The sequence below is a fragment of the Micropterus salmoides genome, unplaced genomic scaffold, assembly GCF_014851395.1.
Source record: "Micropterus salmoides isolate LMB-PRFRI ecotype aquatic unplaced genomic scaffold, ASM1485139v1 Ms_hic_scaffold_3, whole genome shotgun sequence".
Classification (NCBI taxonomy): domain Eukaryota; kingdom Metazoa; phylum Chordata; class Actinopteri; order Centrarchiformes; family Centrarchidae; genus Micropterus; species Micropterus salmoides.
This window is the reverse complement of record NW_024042261.1, coordinates 3,960,063-3,977,680: the sequence shown is the minus strand read 5'-3', so window position 1 is coordinate 3,977,680 and position 17,618 is coordinate 3,960,063. Positions and strand designations below refer to the sequence as shown.

Below are 17,618 nucleotides of genomic sequence, written 5' to 3'. Positions count from 1 at the left end.
CATCTGATAGCTTGTCTGCACTAATGAGTATTAAATCTGGCAAATCATCATTTAGATCCAAAATCCTCAATGACATATTCCTTATATTGTACAGGATGGAGCTAAAGGGTTTATCTACATGCTTCCTTTGGGTTCCTGCTCATGTTGGTGTGGAGGGAAATGAGCAGGTGGATATTCTGGCCAAAGGAACACTCAAAATCAAACATGTAGACCTAAAAACCCCATTAACTAAAGATGAATATTAGACATTTATCAGGACCTATGCACAGTCAGTTTGGCAGGAGCATTGGGACAATAGTGAAACTGGAAGGCACCTATATAATGTACAGAGACAGGTTGGTGCCGGAAGGAAGGTGGGCTGGAAACGTAGGGAAGAAAATATAATCACTCGTCTGAGAATAGGACATACAGGTCTCAACCTTTCGTTATATAAAATAGGTAAGCACCCAACTGGGAAATGTATATATTGTAACCAACTAGAAACGGTTGAACATGTTCTCCTTCAGTGTAGGAGATACACTATCAATAGGGAACGCCTCTTTCAGTCATTACGGAAGGCAAAACATCATGATATCTCATTGACAGGTGTCTTGGGGAAAACAGCAGGCCAGATATATTGTCATATAATTAAGTTTCTTAAAGAAACTGAGTTAGAAAAAAGAATTTAATTTATGTTTGTTTTTTGTTTTCTCTCTTTTGTTTATTTAATTTATTTCCTGCTTAATCTCTCGTTTCACACTCCAGTCCAGCTTGTAGCGGTAATGCACCGTTAAACTGGTTTGCCAACCGCCATTAAACGAAGAAGAAGAAGAAGAAGAAGAAGCAGTTGTACGTTTCTAACACTAACGTTAGGTAGTAGTAGAAGCTCTCCTTTATTGGTAGTGGAATTTTGGACAAATGGAAGACCACAGCTATTATTTAGCACAAGTGCCGAGGGAGGGTGAATCTGCTTCGAAGAAGCGAAAGCATGATGAAGCCAGACTTATAACGGGAGCGACGCAGGCAGAAATCACGGGTAAACATCGGTGTGGCTTTTCCTAGATGGAAGGGTCTAATGAGGGAAAAATGTTTTCAAAGCGACACCGAAGTTGCCTGTTTTCTGATGGACAGGTGAGGTATTCCAACTTTAACATTGCAAATGAAAACTGTTGTTTGATAATGTTAGCATTAGCCAGAAGCTAGCCATAGACACCGTGAGAAGTGACTTTTCCCTTGTCAGTGGTGTAAAATATGTAGTTGGATAGTTTCATGTGGTTCTTCTCCCTCGCTGTGTTATGGCTTTGCTATGTGGGGATACATGTGACGGTTACGTTTGTGAGACAATCAGCTGATTAGCATTATTGACCGCAAAACAGTAAGTTAGCCTACAGCTAACAACTCATATTAGCCAGCTAAACTTTTACTACCCTGTTAGAAGAAATATGTAACGTAAGTTTGATTGTTATTTCGAAGGTTGTTCTCCAGCGCTTCGGCGTCGTTTAATAAACAGAAATGTGTCTTTTGTGTTTGTGAGACAATCAGCTGATGATTACAATTAGCTAAAAAACCGTAACATTGCATGTAGCATGGTGGCTCAGATTAGCAAGCTAAATGTTTACTGCCGTGGGGGAAAACATTTATTTTTACTGCTAACAGCATTACGATAACACTGTAACACTTATCACTTGATAAGCACACAGTGCTTATCAAGTGACTAATTATGCTTATTGTCAGAATTTACATTAGAAACAACGTATTTGTTTGTATTGCTTCTACGGTGCATACAAAGGTTACCACAAGCTCAAATTATGGCACTCAGTACTTATTTGTGTTATATTATAGAGAGCCCCCTTGATCCTCACCTGACTATGGCTTTGTAAACTTACCCATGATGTGGTTTATAAAGGACTGTGGTACAGAAACAGGGACATTTTTACACACTCTTGGCTTACGTTTTTTTACGTTGTCTGTCGTGATCATACTTGCACTAGATGTGATAGTTTTTGGGACGTTCAATTTATTAGGCAAGATGAGCAAACCCTACCAAGATGTAACACATTGTGGATTACAGTACAGTAATGTATTACAGTCATGTAGCACTTCATTTATTGAGGCTGCTGCTGTTTCTCCAGCTACGAGACAGGTCCTGCAACATCGACTCCCTTGAAGAGAAAACCTTTGGAAGTCCCAGCTCCAGCATTGGTGCTTCTAGTGGAACAGACCGGTAAGTCATGCAGAAACATGAACTTTATGATTAGTGTGTTATTTTATTCTATATCTACTGTTGAATGAGCATATGTGGGATGCAAATGCTACGTACTTGTATAGCACCTTTCTAGTCTTTTTGACCACTCAAAGCGCTTTTATACTACATCTGCATTCACACACTGAAACTAGCATTCACACTCATTCGTAGCAAATCGGGGTTCAGTATCTTGCCCAAGGACACTTTGACACGCAACCAGGGGGAGCCAGGGATTGAACCGCCTGATTGACCTTCCGATTAACGGCCAACCCGCTCTACTTCCTGAGCCACAGCCGCCCCTATTTACACAACTTGCTGTGGTTATTCTTTACAGAGACGAGCATCTTGATGTCATGAAGCCACAGAAATTCAGAACCTTGAACAAAGGTAACATGTAGACATCATAACTTTGAGCCCTGTATTGCTTTTCTCCAAATGTTCATAATATATTTGTAATATGTTGTTGAGGAGGACTTGGAGGAAAATATTTTCAATGACCCAATGAACAGTGTGTAGGTAGTACTTCCTAATTACATGTATTATTTTTCAGTGATATTATTTGAGAACTTGTTTTTATCTGAAAGTTGTCATTATGTAAAGAATTGATTGGGCAGATAAAGCTTCATCTTACTCCCTTGAAAGAGATGATGGACAGAATGGTTTCAGCTCTGATGAAGAGGATCTTCCACCGATTTCTATACGGTGTGTTATTTGTGTCAGTTTGCAATTGTTTTGTGGTGTTTGTTTACTACAGATTTTTGTGCCTCAGTAGAAAGAGTGTGCTTTCTTCAGTGATCCACCCAATCGATGGACTTCCTTGCCTGCACATGAAGACGCTCCTGATGAGCCTTCTCCCTGTGATCATGAACCTGTATTCCCAGAACCACAGAATGTCCTTTGTGAAGATGACATCATAGGTGTCAGAGCCTCCAAAGTGTACGAGAACTGCTTAAGACAACTGGCTACATTTCTGATCCTGCCTGTGGATAAATGCACTGGCCTTCTGAGGACTGGTGCGCCGTGCAACTCTGTTGCACCCTTTGAGATCAACATCACCACCAAGGGCACAGCAGCTACTATCGAATGGGTAAGTCCAGACAATCACAGAATATCACAAATTTAAATTAGTATAAAATGATAGGTTGCTGTACATGACAAAAGCAAATGTTTCTTCTGTGGGACTTTTAGATATAATGGACACAGCTTGTGGAGGTGGAATTCCCAGCCTGGCATGAAGTTTGGGATGCAAGCTGGAGATTTTCTCTTGTCCACCAACATTTTGTTGTCTGACAACAACAGATTGCCCTCTTGTTCAAATTCATGAACATGGGGATGGTGAACAGGAAGACTTTCTTCTCCATTCAGGACATTTACTGCGTCAATACAATAAAGGACTTCTGGGAAGAGAGAAGGACAGAGGATCTTTGTGGCCTTCAAGGGAAAGATGTTGTTATCCTAGGTGTGTAGTTGATACTGTAGTATGTAACATACAGTAAGCAATACAGTATGGAAACAACCAATTACTGTTTTTCTGTTGAATTATATTTTAAAACATTTCAACAGATGGCAGAAATGACTCTCCTGGTCACTGTGCACAATACTGCACCACCATGGAGAATGACACCAAGGAGATCATTCATGTTGCCACCATAGACAAGCGGCAAACATCATGGAACTCTGTCGTCATGGAGAAGGAGGGTTTCATCCAGACTGGACAAGCTTACATCAGAAATAAAGCTAGTGGGCCTGGGCCCTCTTCGGCAGAGGTGAGGCTCCCGCTGCTTCCCCCTGCCAGCTCTCTCACGGTGGGGGCATTCGGGAGTGTCTGGGGCGCATGACCGGTGCTGTCGGGGTAGGTTTTGGTGCTCCTCCTTGGGGGTGCTTGACTGGGGGGGCTGGGCCCCTGTCCGGGGATGAAATCGGCCTCGGGGGCTGCTGTCACTGGCTGCACTGTAGGGAGGGATGCCTCTGGCTGGGCTGGGGGACCGTTGGCCTGGTTCTCCCGCGTTATCGCTCCCTGGCGGTAGCGAGCTTCCCGGCACGGCTTTCTGCTGTTCTTCCTTGGGGCGGGGTACAGCTTCTCCCTGGACATGCGGTCTGGGGTCCTTTGCGCTTTGGGGGGTCGCAGGGTGTCCTGGCTTCTGGGGGTGGGGGTCTGCGGTGGGATTGTGGGACGATTATCGATGCATCTTGATGTATTATACTTTTTCCCTGGGCAGGGTCTCTGGATGGCTGCTGGGCGTTTAGTTTGTGCGTTGGAGTCCGGGGGAGGCATCTCCTCGTTGGCTTGGAGGGACCTGTTTGCGTTCCTGTTTTGCTTCGTTGGCCTCGGATCCGTGCTTGCCCATTTCTCTGTCGGCCAGTTGTTGGACCCCTCTGGATACTGAGGTATATAGTTAGTTTTCGGGATGTGCAGTGTGGGTGCGGGGCAGGGCTGTGCTCCGGTTTGTTCTGGGTTTGTGCCTGGAGTTCTCGGCCCTTGATGGATGGGTGGGTTGTTGGTGGCATGCAGCTGAGCTAGTTGATTTTGCCTCGTTGCTGGTTTGGCTGGTGTTGCATGGCGGCCGGGGGCGCGCTGGGCATGGGGGATGTCGGCTGGCGCCGGCGGCCTTAGTTTTTTCCGGCGGTTGGGGGGACAGTGGACTTTTATTGGCGGGTGCACGGTGACCTGTGCGGCGCGTTTGCTGCCGGGCTGGGACTTGCTGCTGGTGTCTCTCTCCGCTGGCTTTCGCTGTCGTGTTGTTCCGTTTGCTCTCTCTCATTTGCCCGACCTCGCACGCGGGATTCGCGGGGGGCTGCTGGGCATGGGTGTCGCCGTGCTCGCGCAGTGTGCGCGTTGGGCTCGTCACTTGTGCATTGGTGTTGATGATTGCGTGGCATTTGGGCATTGTGGTTGTTTGCTGCGCGGCGGTGGGGTGCTGGATGGGGGAGGCCACTGGTCTATGTTGTGTCTGCGACGCGGTCGGTCCGGGCGCTGCTCTTCCTCTTTTGCGTTCCGTCGGCATTACGTTGTCAACTGGCATTTGGGTCGGGGTCTTCTGCGTTTGCATTGCGGTGCATCTGGGAGTCTTTGTTTTTTTTGATTTGATTTATTCTTTTTCTTTCTTCCACCCCTATTGGCTACTGGGGTTCTTGCCTGCCTGTTACAGTCGTGGCGTCCCACTCTCTCTAACAACTACATTCTTTAACAGGCTTATGCGCACACACATGTACATACACACACATACAGACACATTCACCCACACGCACACAGACACACACAGACACAAACAAACTTAGGTTGTCCCTGGTAGAATTATTCCTGATGCCTTTCTTTCAGTTACTTATTTAAATTAATTATTATTCCAGCTCTCGTGGCTGTGTTGTGTTGCTTATTTAGTGTGTGTGACTGTTTCTTGTTTTCATTGTTCTCTTAGTTGTCTTAATATGTCATTAATATGTCAGCTGTTTATTGCTGCTGTTCGGCTGGTTTTCTTTTACTATTATTCTAATTTTTATTGTTTTTTTTGTTTGTGTTTGTTTGTTGTTGTTTTTCTCCTCCCCAAGCCCCCCTCTCTGTTCTCTTGCAGGTTTCATTGCTTTCTGCAATTGGTGTTTCCCACAGCTTTTCCCTGTTGTCCCCACCCTCCATCCCCCTTTCCCCTTCTCTTGCAGGTGTTGTCCTTTCTCTGTGCTGTCTGTTTGTGCCCCCCCATCCCCGTGTCTGCCCCCCTGTCCGGCCCGGTGACAAATCAATACATAATTAAATAAATAATAAAACAGACAAAGGAGTATTTTAATACTCTCTTGTTAAAGTAAAATCTGTCTGGCACAATATGGTATCCAGGTCATTATACTCTATACCAGGCTGCTGGGCAGGACAGGTTTAAAAAAAAAAAAAAAAAAAGAAATAAAGCTAGTGGAGATCTGCACAGATGCTCATGCCCAGATTGCATACTTACTTATGAGTAAGTAGTCATGTGATATATTGTATGAATGCATGTGTATAACAGCAATATAAATATTATAGTAACATGACATTATTAACCGCTTCATAGACCCAGACAGAGGCAAATACAAGGCCCTTGGAATTCATCACAGTCTGGACATGTTGCATGGTGTAAATAACCTTGCCAAAAAAATAGCAGCAGTAAGTGTAATAACTGGCTGATGTTGTGAAACAATTATTAACCATAAAGTTACTATTCTGTACATCAGGGTTATTGATGTGCAGTTGATGGATGACAGTATGGAAGTTTTCATTGAACTCAAAGACAACAGATTTTGTTCACTTTCCTCTGCCAGAAGATGTGTTACTCATTCTAGACATTTGGTGTAGTCATTTAGTGTTTTCTTTTTTTTTGGGGGGGGGGGGGTGTTGAACATTTACACTTTCACCTCTACACACAGACTATAGTTGAATGCCTGTATTTTACAATAATATTTTATTTTTCTCTTTTCAAGGCAGCAAAGATAAAAGGGACAGTCCATCCTCTTCAACTGGCTGAAGGACATAGTCAACCATTTTCAGTGGTGTTGCAAGACTTGCTATATTAAGGACATATTTATAGTGCATTTTTATGTTTTGCAGGCATGATTGGTTGGCATCCTTCACCATGTCTCAACATTCACACCTGGACTATGGGAAGTTGCAAACACGGGCACCTTGAATCGGATCAAATGCGGGGAAAGATGTGGATCCAGAGAGACTCCCAGTGCCACAAAGCTTTAGTGGATATAGTTCTCAATAAGAGGTGGCAGAAAGATGTTCACAACTATCTGCGATTCAGGTAGTGTGGCTATACTTTTTCACACTGATGTATATTAGTAATATTTATGCTTACTGCTCATGTACACAGAAGTATGTGTTTATTTGTTCTATCAGATCAACTGCAGACCTAGAGTCATTCCAGAATCATATCCTGATGTATGCCAGCAAGCGCTATGCTTTCAGCCCCCCAGTACATGAGGCAAGAGTTCTGCTTGCTGCTTTGGACTACAATTTCCACCGGAACCGACCAACAATGAAAACGCTGGACATCAAAGAGATGTACGTTTTACACTTCTATAATATTCCCATTCATAGTACAATATTCAGCCCATGTTTTATATGAAATTGATTGTCTTTACACTCAAGGTTTTCTCTTGTTCTACTTACAAACTGATATTAAATGGTTGTGATTTGTGTAATTTCAGTTTCAAAAGATTGTATAAGAAGAATGGTAGAAGATATAGCGTATATGGCTTGAAATCTGAAAAAACCTACGGATGCATTTCTGAGTTGCAAAGAAGGATTGTGAAGAACAGACTCACAAGTGGAGTGGGGAGGCCTAGAAGGAGGAGCCTTCTCCCAGATGACCCCAGACAGCTTGGTTTGGTGCCCCCCATACCTGCACCAGCCACATCAGACTTGTTGCAGAGACAAGTCAGAAGAGGTCAAGGTAAGTTACACAAATTTGTTGCCTATGTTGTACCATATTACATGTCACTGAATGATATTTACATTACAATATAGTCTGTAACTATGTTTGATGGCACTGTCTTCAACAGGACCGTTATTCCAACCAGCATCTGATATGGAAGGATCCCCACAGGAGATCACCTTGCATGTGTCCTGGTACTTGTCAGGCAGGATCACGAGGGAAAGAACTTCAGTTCACTGACAAAGTCATAGCTTTTACTCTAACATTAAATTCTGTTCCTACCCTCCTCCAGTGGTTATTTCCTGTTTTTCCAATTTGTACACGTTTGCTAAGTCCACTGTGACCAGCGCATATTATTTTCAGTAGGTAGCCTAAATTACAGTTTACAATTTGAACAGTAATGATAAGTAAGGGGACAGCTGTAGCCTTACTTATTATGTAAATATAAATAACTAAAATTGGTATTGGAAATGTTATGGCAAAGTTTGAAATTCTAAACACATGTTCAAATGTATATAATGAAAATAAAAACACCATGTGCTTCTATTTCTTACCTTTTTATTTTTTTAAAAATACCATAGAACTGCAGTTGAACAACTATAACACTATATAACTATAAAACATACATCAAATTTAAATAAAGGGGGGAGAAATATGAATAAATATATATAGAAATGTAATAATAAATCAAATGTTAACTATGTACATTTGTTTGATGCCTTGATGATGCTGAGGCAGGTTTGTGAGTATTTGTGTGAAACTGTATGACCATGCCAGAGGGCCTGGAAGGAAATTCACAGTCCAGGAATAAAAACCGTGTAGTGTCCTTGAGGCACCATAGCGGTACTCCCTGTTGTCATCCCCAGGCTCCCTGATGTTGCCTAATGCCGTAATGTCCTCCCGGTACTGCCTGTGAATGCGAATAAAGTACCACAAGTACACCGAGGTACTCCTGGCACTCTGGCAGAAGGTGGGGCACCATGTCTGCGCTGATGCATCATCAAGGCATCAAAGACCAGGCCTGGCTGCCTCTCCAGCAGAAGGGTGGAGAGCTCTGTGTTCTTCAAGGGTCATCTCTTGAAGAAGTCTGAAGAAAGAGGACACTGGGAAAAATACTCAATATGCAATATTCTCTGCTTGAATACTCTGGTTACTCTGTCTCGATGTTTTTATGATTGTATCCATTCCAAATGAAATATACTGGTACTCATTATTACTATTAATATTTAATGCATTACTACTATTTATCATTACACTTCTGTTGATGCTGGAAATTACTTAACATGTCCACAGTACCTTTATTTAGATTTTATAATTTTTATATTTAATTGACATGCAAGTTTAGCAATTGTGACCAAGAATTTCCCCTTGGGTATCAATAAAGAATTTGTGATTCTGATAAAATAAGGCTTTATAAGTTACATGACATTATGTTGGCGACATGGTAGGGTTTGCAGGATGGCCAGTGTTTGCTCAACTTGTATAATATGGCTTCATATAATCATTGTTGCCCAGTAAATGACATGTTACTACTATCTAATGTTACAGTACCAGGGGTACATGTGCACAGAGCTGCTATGTAAATAACGTTATCACTGTGTGCTGGGGTTTGTCATAAAGTGCAAACAGGTCAGAATATAATAACGTTACAACAGACTTATAAATACAAACCTCGTTAACAGCTCTCCGGTTCCTTTGGAGGGCTTTCACTCTTTCTTCGTCTTCAATAGAGCCATCACTCCAGGTAGGTCCTCTGCCTCTCCTTGCCCTGACTGCACCTCCAACACCTCTGCCTCTCCGCCCTCTCCCTCTTCCAGTTACCTCCGGTAAACGGACTTCTGCATTTAGATCACATTGACATGTGCTGGTTCTGTCTACATTAGCTGCTTCTTCTTCTTCTCCTTCTTCTTCCTTGTGCTTTTATTGTCCGTTGGCAAACAACGAATTGGTGTGTTACCGCCACCAACTGATATGGAGTGTGTATCAAACCTTTACACATGGAGAGAAATACTTCTGTGAGTGATTAGTTGGACTTAGTGGGTGGGCCACATCACGCTGATTGACAGTTAAGGAAGAGGAAGGAAAAAGCACATAGTACAGGTAGGTCTCTAAGGGAAAAGCAATGACAATAGGTCTGCTTGGGGAAAGGCAAAAGCAAATGTATGTATTTATTCTTTTATTCATTCATTCTTTCTTTGATATATTTCTGCATTTATTTATTTATTCTTTTATTCATTCTTTCTTTGATATATTTCCGCATTTATTTCTTAATTTCATTCATTCTTTCTTGCATTTATTTTCCCATTTATTTATTTATTCTTTCATTCAGTTCTGTCACTTTGGATGTTCCATAATAGAGAAAAATAATACAACTGACAATATAAAAAAATAAAAATAATTTAAAAAATAAAAATAACAATGGAACAACAACAATTTACAATTGACAACAAATTAACAACAAATATGTGCAATGTGCCAGGTTCGTGCATGATATGACATGAAGTAACATTTACATGTGCAGAGAGTATTATTTGAGGGGGGTGGAGTGTCAGTGGGAGGCCGGGCCTTGTTGATGAGGCTGGCTGCAGATGGGTAGAAGCTGTTTTTGTGGTGAGAGGTTTTGGTCCTGATGGACCGCAGCCTCCTGCCAGAGGGGAGAGTCTGAAACAGTTTGTGAGGGAGGTGATGTTCAGCTCCCACTTGAGGTCCTGGGAGATGATGGTGCCCAGGAGTCCACAATGGCGACGGAAGAGTCACTCAGGATGATGGGGGAGGGTGCTGGGCTCTTCCTGAAGTCCACGACCATCTCCACTGTCTTTAGAGCGTTGAGCTCCAGACTGTTCTGGCTGCACCAGGTCACCAGATGGTCGATGTAGGCAGACTCATCCCCACCAGAAATGAGCCCAAAGAGGGTGGTGTCGTCCGCAAACTTCAGGAGCTTGACGGACTGGTAACTGGAGGTGCAGCTGTCGTGTACAGGGAGAAGAGCAGAGGGGAGAGAATTCAGCCTTGAGGGGAACCAGTGCTGACGGTCCTGGAGTCAGAGACATGTTTTTCCATCTTCATGTGCTGCTTCCTGTCTGTCAGGAAGTCTGTGATCCACCTGCTGGTGGAGTCAGGCACGCATTAGCACAGAGGTCAGGGCGACGTGTCTGTAGTTCCCCTTCGAGGGAACTCGAACTGCGTCGGTTACGACACTATGGGAACGCCTCTAGGCGAAGCAGGTCTGAACGTGAATGAAATCACTCCAATCCTATTGGCTTGTTGCTAGAACGGTAAGGTGTGACGGAATAACCGGAGGAGTATAAAGCACACCTGTACACACTCATCATTAGCTTTTTTCTATTCAGCAGGTATGTTGTTGAAGAAAGCTCCAGTCCTACAAGCAGCGAAATGTCTTACCCGAGGAAGAAGTCTACTAGCATGTCCGGCAATCAGAGGTACAGAAAGTGTGTTTTTCCTTGCCCTCGGTACATCACGGATGGAGATTCACATGAGATGTGTGTCTCATGTTTGGGGATGGAGCACGCCCGGGCAGCTCTCGAGGGGGCTGCCTGCGGCCATTGCGAAACCCTTTCCGTGCGGGTACTGAGGTCCCGCATGGCTCTCTTTTCCGAGGACGGCCGGATGTGTTCTCCCCGTGGGGCGGGCCCGGCGGCCGCTGAGGCAGCCCGGCGGCTTCACTCATGGGGTTCACAGCGTGATCTGTCGGAGGATTTCGGGACGGCTGAGGCTTTTTCCCGACCTTCGCCCGCTGGCTCCGACGCTTCCTTCCCTCGTTCGGGAGCCCGTTTCTAGGCTTCTCCCGCCCGCGGTTTGGATCCGGAGACGCTGCAGCAATCCGACTCCGAGGAGGCGGACGTGCTCGGCGTAATGGACGATGACTTCCGGGTGTCGGGGCAACGTCATCAGGCTGCGCCCCGACTATGACGAGCTGCTGGAGGTGGTGACTAGAGCCGTGGCTAAGCTCGACATCGACTGGCCACAGGAGGAGCAGACACCACAGGCCAGTGGGAAGCTTGATGAAAGGTTTCTTAAGCACCACGCACCACCTCCACGCCGATCTCTGCCATTTTTTCCTGATTTACATGATGAACTGAGTAAATCATGGGGCAGACCCTTCTCTACACGGCTTTCCACACCCCGATCACTTAACTACAGCAATGTGATGGGGGTTAGGGACCGTGGTTATGGGAGGATGCCTCGGGTGGAGGATGCGCTTGCGAGCTATCTCTCCCCTCGACTTGCGTCCTCCCTGGAGAAGCCGGCGTTACCCTCCAAGCCATGTCGCACCACATCCACACTCGTGGGGAAGGCGTACATGGCAGCGGGCCAGGCAGGTGCGAGCTTGCACACCATGGCGGTGCTTCAAGCCTACCAAGCCGACCTGCTTCAGGAGATGGTTCAGAGGGGGGGTCCCTTTGAGGAAGATCTGGCGGAACTTCGCAGAACCACGGACCTGTCTCTCCGGGCCACCAAGGAAACGACCTGCTCTATTGGTCGATCCATGTCGGTTCTGGTGGCCACGGAGCGTCACCTATGGCTCAACCTCGCGGGCATGTCAGAGAGGGATAAGAGCTGCCTCCTCGATGCACCGGTGAGCACGGCGGGCCTCTTTGGTGACGCGGTGGACTCGGTGGTGGATCGGTTCCAGCACGTTAAGATGCAAGGCGAAGCGTTCCGCCAGTACCTCCCTCGCCGGTCTGCACCCCAGGCAGCTGAGGCTGCCGGCGTAGATCCCTTCCATCTATGAGCTCCTACCGAGAGGAGAGGAAGCAGAGTGTCGCTTCTCGGGGCCCCCCCGAGGGGCTGGGGCAGCGAGGCGGTGCTCTCAACCTCAGCCTTCTGTGAGACGCGATCTGAGGACCGTCATCCAGTCCCGACAGAGCTCCGGGAAGAGGTCCTGAAGACCGGGGTAGGGGAGTTTTTTCTCCCCTACCGCACTCCCCCCTGCAGTGGTGGCTAAGGAACAAGGGTTTTTCCCCGAGGGGAAATCCTCTCCATCTGATTTGGGTTACGCGCAAGTGTCTTCGTTCCCTATCAGTTTGGAAGGAAACTTGGTTCCTGTCCCAGGGGCCCGTGCTGGGAGGGTCTTGTCGCCGGCTGGTTATTTCGACAGACGCCTCCCTCACGGGCTGGGGCGCGGTCATGGACGGCCGCTTTGCAAGGGGATCCTGGCAGGTGCATCTATCCGAGTGGCATATCAACTGTCTCGAGATGTTGGTAGTGTTCCAGGCTCTAAGGAGTTTCCTGCCCGATCTACAAGGCCACCACGTCCTGGTTCGTTCCGACAACACAGCGGTGGTGGCCTATCTGAATCACCAGGGCGGTCTGCGCTCGCGCCCTCTGGACAGACTGGCGCGTCAGATCCTCCTTTGGTCCCAGCAGAGGTTACTGTCGCTCAGGGCGATGTATCTCCCGGGGACGCAGAATCAGGGAGCAGACCCGGGGAATGGAGACTTCACCCCGAAGTGGTGGAGCTCTTGTGCGAAGAGTTCGGCCCCATAGACGTGGATCTGTTTGCGTCTCAAGAGACTACGCACTGCCCGCTATGGTTTTCTCTCGTTCCTCCAGCCCCGTTGGGTCTGGACGCCATGGTACATTCGTGGCCGAGGCTACGTCTGTATGCTTTTCCCCCAGTTGCTCTGCTCCCGGGGGTTCTGGAGCGGGTCCGCCAGGACAATGTCGGCCTACTGCTCGTAGCCCCGTTCTGGCCAACCCGGGTGTGGTTCTCGGACATCATGTCACTCCTGGACGGCCCGCCGTGGCGGGTCCCTCTGAGGAGAGACCTGCTGTCCCAGGCGCAGGGCCGGGTTCTTCACCCTTGCCCCGCCATATGGCGACTGTGGGTCTGGCCCCTGAGGGGGCACAGTACCTAGAGGCGGGTCTGACAGCCGGAGCGGTCGAGACCCTCCTGAGCTCCAGGGCCCCGTCCACACGGAGGATGTACGGCCTGAAGTGGAGTGTTTTCTCCACTTGGTGTAGGGAGCGGTCGGTGGACCCTGTTACCTGCCCGGTGGTTCAGGTACTTGAGTTCCTCCAGGACCGGTTCTCTGCTGGTCTTTCCCCTTCCACCCTCAAGGTGTACGTGGCAGCTATTTCGTCTTTCCACACCCCTCTGAGGGAGGGGTCCTTGGGGAAACTTCCCTTGGTTGTACGTTTCCTCCGTGGTGCCCGGAGGATGAGACCTGCGACTCGGTCCAAGGTTCCCCCTTGGGATCTGGCGGTGGTTCTTGGGGCGTTGGCTGAGGCCCCCTTCGAACCCCTAGAGTCAGCTGAGGCTAAGCACTTGACCCTCAAGATGGCCTTTCTCCTTGCTATCACCTCTCTGAGGAGGGTGGGGGATCTCCAAGCGCTTTCGGTTTCCCTGCAAAGCCTGGAGTTTGACCCGGGATACATCCCTAAAGTGCCTTCTTGTGTGGCAGGGTCCACGGTGCTGCGGGCATTTCATTCTCCACCTCATGTGACGGCGGAGGACGGGAGGCTTCATCTGCTCTGCCCGGTCAGAGTAGTTTTTACACTCTGAGGTCCTCCCGTTGGAGGAAGGCTGACCAGCTGCTAGTGTGTTATGGGTCCCCCAGGGCCGGGCTCCCTGCATCCAAACATACGATTAGCAACTGGATTGTTCAGACTATTTCCCTGGCCTATCAGGTGCGCGGTTTGCCTTCACCTGTGGCTGTGAGGGCTCATTCTACCAGAGGCATGGCGGCCTCTCGAGCCCTCCTTTCCGGGGCCTCTTTGCAGGATGTTTGTTTAGCGGCTGGCTGGGCCACTCCGCACACATTCATTCGGTTTTACAGTCTTGACCTTCCTTCGGCACCTGGCACTCGTGCGCTCTCCTCTTAGTCGTGCCACTTTATTGCACACAGGGGCAGGCGGGGTTTTCGGCACGGTTTAGTGGGTATCTCGTTCCCATAGTGTCGTAACCGACGCAGTTCGAGTTCCCTCGAAGGGGAACGTCTCGGGTTACGTATGTAACCCTGGTTCCCCGAGAAGGGGAACGAGAGACTGCATCGGCCCGCCGCACCTCTCTCCCTGCCTGAAGCGCCTGCTTCATAGTTTAAGCTAATGATGAGTGTGTACAGGTGTGCTTTATACTCCTCCGGTTATTCCGTCACACCTTACCGTTCTAGCAACAAGCCAATAGGATTGGAGTGATTTCATTCACGTTCAGACCTGCTTCGCCTAGAGGCGTTCCCATAGTGTCGTAACCGACGCAGTCTCTCGTTCCCCTTCTCGGGGAACCAGGGTTACATACGTAACCCGAGACGTTTAATCCCGTGGTCCTTGGTTTTTTGGGGACAGGGATGATGGTGGAGGCTTTGAAGCAGGCTGGCACATGGCATGTCTCCAGTGTTAAAAATGTCTGAACACCGGAGACAGCTGATCAGCACAGTGCTTCAGGGTGGATGGGGAGACAGAGTCCGGCCCCGCTGCTTTGTGAGGTTTCTGCCTCCTGAACAGTCTGTTGATGTTCCTCTCTAGGATGGTAAGAGAGGGGGATGAGATGGTGGACTGTAGCCGATCAGTGGTGTGACGGGAGATGGTGTCAGGTCTGTCCCATTGTCTTTCAAAGCGACAGTAAAACTTGTTCAGCTCGTTGGCAAGGCGTGAGTCATTCATGGAGTAGGGGGATTTAGGTTTGTAGCTGGTGATCTGTCTGAATCCTCTCCAGACAGAAGCAGAGTCATTATTTGAGAACTGGTGTTGTAGTCTCTCTGCATACAGCTGTTTAGCTGTCTGAGCTTAGCTGTGAACCAGGGTTTGTCATTGTTATAACTCACCCTGGTGCGTGTTGGAATGCAGCTGTCCTCACAGAAGCTGATGTAGGACATCACAGCCTCTGTAAACTCATCAAATAGAGCTGTGACTCTCTGTCAGCCTGGCTACAGTGCTGAAAAGAAACTTTGGGTTGTTCCTATTTTCCTCTATTACTGACGAGTAGTACGCTGCTCTGGCATTACGGAGGGCCTTCCTATAAGTTTTAAGACTATCTTGCCAAATTAAACGAGAATTTTCCAGTTTGGTGGAACGCCAATTCCAAGTTTCCACGATATTTGCTTTAATTTGCGAGTTTCAGTATTATACCATGGAGCTAACCGTCTTTGTTTTATTATTTTCTTTTTTAGAGGGGCTACAGAGTCCAGTGTCATTCGCAGCGAGCCTGCAGCACTATCAACAAGATGATCGATTTGGGAGGGAATGAAATTAGCATAGGAGTCCTCCGTTACTTTGTGACTAGATAATGTATTTAGAGCTGATGGAATCGCATCCTTAAATTTAGCTACAGCACTATCAGACAGACATCTTGTATAGAAATTTTTGCCCAATGGTGTGTAGTTCAGCAATACAAAGTCAAACATTATCAAACAGTGGTCAGATAAAGAGGGATTCTGTGGGAACACCACTAAATGTTCAATTTCAATACCATACACCAAAACAAGGTCGAGGGTGTGGTTAAAACAGTGAGTCGGTTCATGAACACTCTGAGAGAAGCCAATGGAATCTAACAGAGAGATAAACGCAGTACTGAAGCTGTCATTCTCAACATCCACATGAATATTAAAATCCCCTACAATAATAACTTTGTCCGTTTTAAGGACTAAAGAGATAGATAAGAATTCAGAGTACGGACCAGGTGCTCGGTACACTATAAGAGAATTGGTTGCAGTGATTTCCAACTTGGGTGCGAAAGACTAAGAACAAGGTTTTCAAATGAGTTATAGTTTAGTTTAGGTTTAGAGCTGATTAGTAGGCTAGAGTCGAAGATAGCTGCAACTCCACCTCCTCGGCCTGTGCCTCGAGGAATGTGAGTATTAATATGACTGGGAGTGGTGGATTCATTTAGGCTAACATATTCTCCATCACCCAGCCAGGTTTCAGTAAGACCAAATAAATCAATATCATAATCTGATATTGGTTCATTTACTAGTACAGAGAGAGAGATCTGATGTTTAAGAGTCCACATTTAATTTTCCTATTCGTTTGCACTATTGCTCTTGTGGTTTTAATTTTTATGAGGTTTTTATGCACAGCTCCTCTTCTGTTTACCTTTGATTTAAATAATTTCGATGGTCGGGGGGGCAGACACCGTCACTATAGGATTTTCACTAAGTAACTCCTGAAATGGAGGAGCAGAGAAGTGTGTTAGACTGCGACTCTGCCTCCTGGTCTCAACTCTGGGTTGTCATGGATTTGGTCCACTAATAAACTTGGCCAGATTTCTAGAAATGAGAGCTGCTCCTTCCCAAGTGGGATGGATGCCGTCTCTCCGAATCAGACCAGGTCTTCCCCAGAAAGTCTGCCAATGATCTACATGAACTAAATAAATAAAATAAACAAAATGTCAACATATTTTGTAGAAACTTTTAAAGTTATCTGGTTAACTGTCTCAGTTTGTACCTCCTCGCCTCCTTGTTCTAAGTCTTATTCCCTCCCACCCGAGATGCGAGTCGAGGAGTCGAGGAGTCGAGGAGGAGACGCGAGGAGAGAGGAGTTGAGGAAACAGGCATTTAACAAAATGAGATGTCCTTGCCTTGGAGCTGTCATTTTATAGCGACGTCAGTTAAAGATGACCTGTTGCTGCATCTTCTGTCCACTGTTTCAGCCTGCTGCTGTGATCGGTGTCAGAGGAGCAGACCAGCTGTCAACACTAATACATAAAGGCTACAGATCATATCTTCACAATCCAGAAACATGTCTGTCAACATTATGACATGTAGAAACATCTCGAGGAACACTCACAGATTACGGTAGCGCTACACAGAAATCCAGAAACTTCTTTTGTCGGAGCGCCTTTTGCCTGTATACATGAGATAATTTCAGCCCTCAGTTTGAGGAGGTGAGCATTTTATCAGTCTCTTTCACACAGTAACATTTATCTTATATAGCCCCAATTACAACTGTCATCACAGGACTGTACTGTTGAAATGACATGTGCAGACTACATACTACATACACTATTATTAAAACATGAAATACAGCAGACCAGT

General features: G+C 46.7%; 1 protein-coding gene and 1 long non-coding RNA gene across 4 annotated transcripts; both read left to right on the top strand.

Annotated features, from left to right (window-relative positions):
* Positions 1-365: 365 nt before the first annotated feature.
* Positions 366-3,955, top strand: LOC119883594. 2 transcript variants are annotated; one of them, XR_005440690.1, is made up of 6 exons: positions 366-1,110; positions 2,112-2,203; positions 2,559-2,611; positions 2,979-3,311; positions 3,413-3,683; positions 3,788-3,955. It is a non-coding gene; the product is annotated as an uncharacterized LOC119883594 (long non-coding RNA). The 2 variants fall into 2 exon arrangements; XR_005440689.1 differs by having other exon boundaries at positions 2,559-3,311.
* A 2,215-nt stretch (positions 3,956-6,170) lies between these two features.
* LOC119883593 lies at positions 6,171-8,172 on the top strand. 2 transcript variants are annotated; one of them, XM_038694322.1, is made up of 4 exons: positions 6,171-6,993; positions 7,089-7,253; positions 7,400-7,638; positions 7,754-8,172. In XM_038694322.1, exons 1-4 carry the CDS (start codon positions 6,797-6,799, stop codon positions 7,864-7,866), a joined length of 714 nt encoding a protein of 237 aa, XP_038550250.1. In that variant the 5' UTR covers positions 6,171-6,796; the 3' UTR covers positions 7,867-8,172. The 2 variants fall into 2 exon arrangements, with proteins under 2 accessions (XP_038550250.1, XP_038550249.1); XM_038694321.1 differs by having other exon boundaries at positions 7,400-7,644.
* The last annotated feature ends 9,446 nt before the right edge of the window (positions 8,173-17,618 follow it).